Below are 8348 nucleotides of genomic sequence, written 5' to 3'. Positions count from 1 at the left end.
CGTCGCGCCTTATGTACGAAAAGTTACATCGTCTGCCCTTTTTCGCGATGCTTTGCAATGCTTTTTTTTTATTTCCCTCGATGTACCATCAGAACACCTCTGCAGCTAACTGTTCATGTCGCTGCAAAGGCGCGCGCCTTACTGGTAGTTCATGTAAATCAGGCCTTGTTATACGTGAAGGGCTTTTCCTGACCTTGGCCCCGCCTGCTGATAAATACACTGTCGATCATCAAGGTGCAGACCCCAGGGTGCCCAGCGATTCCGATCGCGAGTCTTTGGGCGGAACGACCCATTCTGCTGCTATCCGGTCCGACTTGTGTAGAGTATCTGAGGAACTTTGAGTATGATTTTTGTGGTAGCAGCTTGAAAAGGTACTTTTATTTTTGTGTGCATCACACTACTAATCAAGTACCTATTCCGGACTCGGCCCGGATTGCGAATGAGTCGGGCCGCATAGCAGCGGATTGATAATGCAGCGTCCGTGTGAGTTTCTAATCGGAACATTATTCAGCAACCACGAATTTCTACCTGCAAAATTTCCCGATCTCAACCCCGCGACAATGGGCAGACTTTTAGACTTTCTTGAGACTTGACTATTGGCGCGGGCACGTCATTGAGCACTCAAAGTAAGAATAGTTGCACCCCTCCATCCCGAATGCCGCAAGACGGTATAAAGGCACCGTCAGTTTCCTTTGAATAAACAATTTCACCATGGAACTAGTGTCTCGGCAGCTACTCCAGACTTGCTTTCCCTATACTTCATTAGCGTCATTCGCAGTGTCGAAGACGACATCCACTCGTACTACTTTGCGCCGTCTTAATTGCAATCCTCTACGATTCCCTCACCCCGCACCTCTACGACGCCAACATCACATCCACACCATCCCGGCCATGGGCTCGCACAGTACCATTAACAAGGCCGCACCCGGCGTGCCCTTTTACACGCCCGCACAAGAGCCGCCCATCGGCTCCGCCGAGGATGCCGGCTCGCCGCCGCCCTCGCTTCTGCAGCCGATCAAGGTGCGAGGGCTGGAGCAGCAGAACCGTGTCGTTGTGTCGCCCATGTGTCAGTACAGCGCCGACGACGGACACCTAACCGACTACCACCTGGTGCACCTGGGCCAGCTGGCGCTGCACGGCGCGGGGCTCGTCTTTGTCGAGGCGACGGCCGTCGAGCCGCGCGGCCGCATCAGCCCCGAGGACAGCGGGCTGTGGAAGGACTCGCAGATTGCGCCGCTCAAGCGCATTGTCGACTTTGCGCACAGCCAGAATGGGAAGATTGGCATCCAGATCGGGCACGCCGGCCGCAAGGCAAGCACGCTCGCGCCCTGGCTCGGCGGCACCGCCACCAAGACCATTGCCGACAAGGCTGCCAACGGCTGGCCAGACGATGTCGTGTCTCTCAGCCCGATTCCGTTTGCCGACGACCACGCCGCGCCCAAGGAGCTGACAATCGCCGAGATCAAAGGTCTCGTGCAGGCGTTTGCCGACACGGCCAAGCGCGCCGTCACGGCGGGCTTTGACACCATTGAGATTCATGCGGCGCACGGCTACCTGCTGAGCAGCTCGCTGTCGCCACTAAGCAACGTACGTTTTCCCCTCTTTTTTGCTCTCCTCTCTGCAATTTTATGACGTTGGCCTGTATTCTGACTGCCTCTGCAGACACGCACCGACGACTACGGCGGCAGCTTCGAGAACCGCACGCGGCTGCTCAAGGAGGTGATTGGCGCGGTGCGCGGCGTCATCCCCGAGACGATGCCACTGTGGGTGCGCGTGTCGGGCTCCGAGTGGATGGAGTCGGGCGGCGCGCCGTCGTGGGACCTTGCGAGCACGATCCGGCTGGCCAAAGAGCTTCCGGCGTTGGGCGTCGACGTGCTCGACGTCAGCAGCGGCGGCAACTCGGCGGCACAGCGGATCCCCCACGACAACAAGCGCTTCCAGTCGGATCTGGCCAAGGCGGTGCGGGAAGCGCTCGCGGCCGAGGGCTCGCCGCTGCTCATCGGCACCGTCGGCTTCATCACGGAGGGCCAGACGGCGGCGAGCTTGGTGCAGGAGGGAGGCGCGGACCAGGCGGCCGACTTTGCGCTTGTGGGTAGGCAGTTTCTGCGTGAGCCTGAGTGGGTGCTGCGCGCGGCGCACGAGCTCAAGGTCAAGGCCAAATGGCCGATCCAGTATCACCGCGCTGGGCCGCCGGCCAGCTTCGAGCGCCACTTTTGAGGGGATGTATGATGTTTACTGCATACTGAAAGATGGAGGCCTACCCTGAAAGGGATGGGGCTTGTGGCGTGCAGCAAGAACACATGTCTAGATCGAGCGAAGCGATGTGGAGAGAATAGAGAACCTATAAACGATACTAGAAACGATAGATCTGCATTGTCAATCATGCTCTTCGAATTCGCAGTGGTGTACGAAGTACGTGTCACTTGGGAATGGTTGAATGCGACGTAAGTTGGCGCATGATGTGGCTGAGAGCTGAAGCTGTCCGTCCCGCCCCCAATGTCGCTTTCACTCAAGCAAACAAGACACGGTTGCAACATGGCAGAATGGGCCGCAAGTCAGGCGTAGTAAGCCATGTAGATGCACCATAAACATGCGTCAAGAAGCATTGCCAAGCCAGACGCAGGCGTGCGATGAATGTTTTGCCCGAGTCGGTACTTTCTATTTACGGCTTTTGTTCAAGATATCTGGCCACAACGAGACGCCACCCATGATGGTTCCTTCAACCTTGGTGGGACTGCAACCAATCGTGTCTAGGATCCACACGCAACTGGGCGTTGTTGGCGCGATGAAGTGGTCGGATCTGCGTGAATCAGCTGTCGCGGATGGTTATGGGAGCGGGATGTCCAGGGGGCCGCCGCCTAGGCCCGAGACCTTGTGCTGGAAGCTTTGTAATAGGTACCTACGTTACTACGTCGTGGTTTTAGACCGAGTCGCGTTGGGGTGGCAAAAGGGGTAAGCGATAAATGTGAGGAATCTATCAGTAGAAAACGCCACCCGCGCTTGTTACATTTCTATTATCTTTGGAGTTCCCTGACAAACTGTCAAGGCGAATCGCTCTTCATCATATTGGATTTGTCAGTGGAGGTCCGCGAGAGCTGGTACAGCACGGCACGGACACGACGGGATTGGTCAGGTACCTGTCCGCCCATCCGTTCCGGGGCGCGGCAGTGGTCGCTGGTGGCGAAAGCTGCCCCTGTACCAGCCTGGCCGGGACAAGTGGACTTGATAGTTGCTAGCGGGCCCCGCCGGAGCAAGATTCGGTCATTTGTGATTGGCTGGGCTCGTCTGGTCTGGCCAGCCGGCTGTCAACCCTTCAGGATCACGTCCCAAGTGCCACAGGGCGTCCAGCTCGCTGCAGCCACAACCCACAGTGCAGTAAATGCAGTGAGTGCAGTGTCATGAGTGTGTTGGTGGTGGCCCCGCTACCCTGACTGGATGGCACGTCCAGGTACCAGTACATTGCACAAAGCTGCACTGTGAGCTCAGCTCGTTGCTCACTTGCTTGCTTAGCCCCTCTCGCGCCGTCGCCATGGGAAAGGGACACTTGTTCAATTGAACGTCTCGTCCAGTTCCCCACACTACCAACCTCCACACGCTGGCCATTACTTTACCCATCAATCATCCCCAAGATTCATCCAGTCCCTTTTCCTGTCTCCTTCACGCAACATCTGGAATAAATTCAGTGTCGCCCATTTGTACATTTCTTATTATACCCCCATTCCACATCACACTACACACAGCAAGATGCAGCACAAGCGCATTTGCCTCGGCCTCTTCGCTGCCTTTGCCAGCCTCGTCACCGCCGCCGACGAGTCTGATGTGACCCAGCTTACCGGCAAGACCTTTGACGACTTCGTCAAGGCCAACGACTTGGTCCTCGCCGAGTGTAAGCTCCATCTATTCCGCTTTAATCCCGCCTGTCGTGTCAACACATAGCTAATGCCACTCACAGTCTTTGCTCCCTGGTGTGGCCACTGCAAGGCCCTCGCCCCCGAGTATGAGGAGGCTGCTACCTCTTTAAAGGAGAAGAACATCAAGCTCGCCAAGATTGACTGCACCGAGGAGGCTGAGCTCTGCCAGTCTCACGGTGTCGAGGGCTACCCCACCCTCAAGGTCTTCCGCGGAGCCGACAACGTCGCCCCCTACAGTGGCCAGCGCAAGGCCGCTGCCATCACATCCTACATGGTCAAGCAGTCCCTCCCCGCCGTTTCCACCCTCGAAAAAGATACCCTCGAGGACTTCAAGACGGCCGACAAGGTTGTCGTCGTGGCATACATTGCCGAGGACGATAAGACCTCTGCCGACGTCTTCCAGACCGTCGCTGAGAAGTACCGTAACGACTACCTCTTTGGCTCCGTCGCCGACGCCAATTTGGCCGAGGCTGAAGATGTCACCGCCCCCGCCGTTGTCCTCTACAAATCCTTTGATGAGGGCAAGACCATCTTCAAGGGCAAGAAGTTCGACGCCGATGCCATTGAGGAGTTTACCAAGACCGCTGCCACTCCCCTCATCGGCGAGATCGGCCCCGAGACCTACGCCGGCTACATGTCGGCCGGCCTCCCCCTGTGCTACATCTTCGCCGAGACCGAGGAGGAGCGCACCGAGCTCGCCAAGGCCCTCAAGCCTGTCGCTGAGAAGCATAAGGGCAAGGTCAACTTTGGCACCATTGATGCCAAGGCCTTCGGCGCCCACGCCGGAAACCTGAACCTTGCGTCCGACAAGTTCCCCGCCTTTGCCATCCAGGACATTGAGGGTAACAAGAAGTACCCCTTTGATCAGGAAAAGAAGATTACCGAAAAGTCGATTGGCAAGTTTGTCGACGACTACGTTGCCGGCAAGATTGAGCCCAGTATCAAGTCGGAGCCCATCCCCGAGTCCCAGGACGGCCCCGTCACCGTCGTCGTCGCCAAGAACTACGACGATATCGTACTTGATAACAACAAGGATGTCCTCATCGAGTTCTACGCCCCCTGGTGCGGTCACTGCAAGGCCCTCGCTCCCAAGTACGACCAGCTTGGCGCCGCCTTCCAGGAGTCTGATTTCAAGGACAAGGTCACCATTGCCAAGGTCGACGCTACTCTCAATGACGTCCCGGATGACATCCAGGGCTTCCCCACTATCAAGCTCTACCCCGCCGGTGACAAGAAGAACCCCGTTACCTACGAAGGCGCTCGCACTCCCGAGGACCTCGTCGAGTTCATTGAGAAGAACGGCAAGCACAAGGCCTCAGTCAGCCTCAAGGAAGACGCTACCGAGGAGGCTGCTCCCGCCGCTTCCAAGGAGAAGAAGGCTGTCGAGGAGGATGAGGAGGTTGAGGAGGATCACGACGAGCTGTAAACGTCATGTATTAGTGCATCATAAAAAGGGAATGTTTACGAGTTTTTTTTTGTTTTATACGGTTGCCACAGCTGCACCAAATGATTTATAGTTTTCTGCGAGTCCAACACATTTCGGATCAAAATAGATCATGTAATTGAAATTACTGCACTTTCTCAAAACTGTGCTGGTCATTTTTGTCATGGTGTTTCCGCTTTATTGATTCTCGTCGGTATTGTTGTACAGGGGCGCAATCTCATCAAGACAAATTCTCTCAGTTGGATACTGTTGCCGTAGCATGGCCTCATCCCATTGCGTTTCCGTGTTATCCCGATCGCGCGTGCTTTATTTCTTCTTTTCCTGGGCTATTTGCTCAATTTTCTTGACGTAATTGGTCAATCGGGTGACGGAAGCTTGCAGTGTCTACAAAACTGTTAGCAATTGTTTCAAGAAATCGATTCATTGGAGTGACAGCTGACGTACGTAAATATCCTCGGTAAGCAAGTCGTTGGAGGTCTTGTACTCTTGCACGAGATACGAATAGACGCTGGTGCCGGCAAGAGTGGATCCGAGGAGGAAGCCAAAGATACTGTAGATGATAATTGAGCATTAATTCAGCACGACGTGTACGTGACGGGGGAACAAGACGTACCCTCCCCGGAATGCGCCCATGGGCTTCTTGGCCACCAGAGGAGCGTCGGTCATGCGGCGCGATGTGGTGTGGAAGCCGCGGGCGGCGCGGCCCATCAGGACTCTCGATGCGGCGCTATACATGATGTCGAACGTGCGATTGGGAGGAAAAAGTTGTTGGACACGATAGCGACGTGTATTGGCGGGTAGTTTGCTGTTGGGAAGAAGGATTCGGGGAAGCTTGGAAGGGATGTTTCGGCGGGTTTGGAGGAGGTGGCAACGGAACTTGATTGGGATGGTCTCGGCTTGGGCAAGTCGAGCTCCCCACTGTGGTTGCTTACTACCACCTTAGCACGCTTGGGTACCTATTTATTTAGTTAGGTACTGGAGGCGTTCTTTTCTGCCGCTACCACCTAACTAGGTGGCCACGCGAACATGATGAGCTCTCCCTCGACTTGCAACATTAGAAACATCATGCAAATTTGAGACACACGAAAACGGAGAAATGAATGATTTCGGCGTCATCGAGCTCGCCGGGGCCAAGACGACGTCTGCCCCCGGCTGGGCGTACGTCCCCGACACCCGCCTCGCCGCTGCCACCACCTCGGGCACCACCACCACCACCACGGCGAACCGCAAACGCGCACGAAATGCCCCCGGCGGGGGGCTCACCCTCAGCGACCTCACGGCACGGCAGGAGAACAAGATGCGCAAGGAGCTCGAGGCGCTGGACCGTGACGGCGGGCGCGACACCACGATTCCGCTTCCTGGCAAAAGCGGACGGAGTATGTACACCGACGCCCCGAAACTCGTCACAAGCCTCAGCAAGAGCTTTGTTCTTTTTCCTTTTCCTATCTTTGCTAACGGCTATGATTGCGTCAAAACAGCTCAGCGAAAGCACACGGCCAATGTGCGCAAAATTATGCAGTCGCAAAAGACGTTTGCCAACCACCTCGACGACTTTCTCGCGCTGCAGGCGCTGACGGAATCCAACGCCGCGGCGGTCAGCAAGCGGTCCAGCGCCGCTGCCGCCGCCGCCGCTGCTTCGCGCAGCAAGGATGCGTCGTCCGCCACGCCGGGGATAGGCGGCGACTCACCGATGCCTGATGCTGCAGGAGAGGGGAGTAGCAGCAGCAACAACGAGCCCTCCACGATGCTGGCCGCGCCGCACCGGCCTCCGCCGCTCGCGCACCCGGGCGACGTCGACCCGCTGCTGATGAGCCGCGTGCCGCCACTGCCGACCGAGGCCGAGATGAGACGGCTGCTGGCGGCGCCCCCGCTCAGCTATGGCGAGGCGCGCGGGAACTGGACCGCGACGTATCCGGTGAGGGTGTTTTGCGAGGTCTGCGGATACTGGGGACGGGTCAGGTGCTTGAAGTGTGGGACGAGGGTGTGCGCACTCGAGTGCTTGGAGACGCATCGCGAGGAGTGCGTGACGCGGTATGGAATATAAGGATTTGTAGTAGGGGTAGGTTTGTTAGGGTTATGGCGTTTGTGTGATACCCGATGCACAGCATCATTGTATGAATGAACATAATTTTTTACAGAGCGGCATCTGGGACTCAAAGTGCATCTGTTGTGATGGCCTAGGATTGGGCACAGTCATTAAGGACCAATCTGCTAACTGACATGATGTGCGCAAGTGTCTGCTGTTTCTGTTATAGTCTCTTGGATCGTTTACTTGCTTGGCCTTGGCTTCGCCAAACTGACCAGCGCTTTGATGATCACATTGTGGATGGTGTCTTCTGCCTTGACCCCGACACATGCAAGAGAGATCCGAGGGCGGAATGCATTTTTCGTCAAAGTATAATTACTCATTAAGATGGTTACTCATCAAAGAACCGACTCATTAAAAGGAACAGAATGCGATGTAGTCACACCAGACACTGCTTACATGATAGTCAGCGTTTTCCGTGGCGGGCGACTTTGAAATAACGCGAGTCCTTAACTACCTAGGTCTCTAGATCCGTTCTGATGTTCCTGGCCATATCTTGATTGGGAAACAATTTATTTTACGATGTTGTGCTGAATCATACGTGACTATCACAGATCAGAGTCATCTCTAGGTACATGCAGCATGCACCGAATTCGGCATACTGACTCAACAACTAACCATTGCAACAAATCAATGCAACTCTTCCCCAATATGACAGCAATACCGCCGACTTCAGGTATGCAAAACATACCGCGTCAATAGTAATACACAATTCTCTGTATCAACATCGCCGTCCCCGAGGATCTACCGTGTGACTCCTAAACCACGACTACCCCACCCCTCGCAGCTTCCCCCCTCCTAAAAAAGGGTTGTCTGCCCCTCCAAGAATCAACCGTTCTGTCCTGCCACAGCACACCCACCGCTATTTCTCCCCGACTCTCGCTCGCACCGTCCTCGTCTGCCCGCC

At 55.8% G+C, this 8348-nt stretch overlaps 4 protein-coding genes across 4 annotated transcripts; 3 read left to right on the top strand and 1 right to left on the bottom strand.

Moving 5' to 3' along the window:
- Positions 1–891: 891 nt before the first annotated feature.
- On the top strand, positions 892–2217 carry BBA_08023 (NADH-dependent flavin oxidoreductase-like protein; the record flags this gene model as incomplete). The annotated part of the gene is made up of 2 exons (XM_008603120.1): positions 892–1587; positions 1663–2217. The coding sequence occupies 2 exons, from the start codon at positions 892–894 to the stop codon at positions 2215–2217; spliced, it is 1251 nt and encodes a 416-aa protein (XP_008601342.1).
- A 1527-nt stretch (positions 2218–3744) lies between these two features.
- On the top strand, positions 3745–5337 carry BBA_08022 (protein disulfide isomerase; the record flags this gene model as incomplete). Its single annotated transcript, XM_008603119.1, has 2 exons — positions 3745–3886; positions 3953–5337. 2 exons carry the CDS (start codon positions 3745–3747, stop codon positions 5335–5337), a joined length of 1527 nt encoding a protein of 508 aa, XP_008601341.1.
- Positions 5338–5661: 324 nt separating this feature from the next.
- Positions 5662–6090, bottom strand: BBA_08021 (uncharacterized protein; the record flags this gene model as incomplete). The annotated part of the gene is made up of 3 exons (XM_008603118.1): positions 5662–5739; positions 5800–5905; positions 5969–6090. 3 exons carry the CDS (start codon positions 6088–6090, stop codon positions 5662–5664), a joined length of 306 nt encoding a protein of 101 aa, XP_008601340.1.
- A 361-nt stretch (positions 6091–6451) lies between these two features.
- BBA_08020 (HIT zinc finger protein) lies at positions 6452–7399 on the top strand (the record flags this gene model as incomplete). The annotated part of the gene is made up of 1 exon (XM_008603117.1): positions 6452–7399. One exon carries the CDS (start codon positions 6452–6454, stop codon positions 7397–7399), a length of 948 nt encoding a protein of 315 aa, XP_008601339.1.
- Between the last annotated feature and the right edge of the window lie 949 nt (positions 7400–8348).

Source organism: Beauveria bassiana, assembly GCF_000280675.1.
Source record: "Beauveria bassiana ARSEF 2860 unplaced genomic scaffold BBA_S00030, whole genome shotgun sequence".
Taxonomy (NCBI): domain Eukaryota; kingdom Fungi; phylum Ascomycota; class Sordariomycetes; order Hypocreales; family Cordycipitaceae; genus Beauveria; species Beauveria bassiana.
The sequence above is the reverse complement of the archived record's forward strand: the minus strand, read 5'-3'. Positions and strand labels throughout refer to the sequence as shown.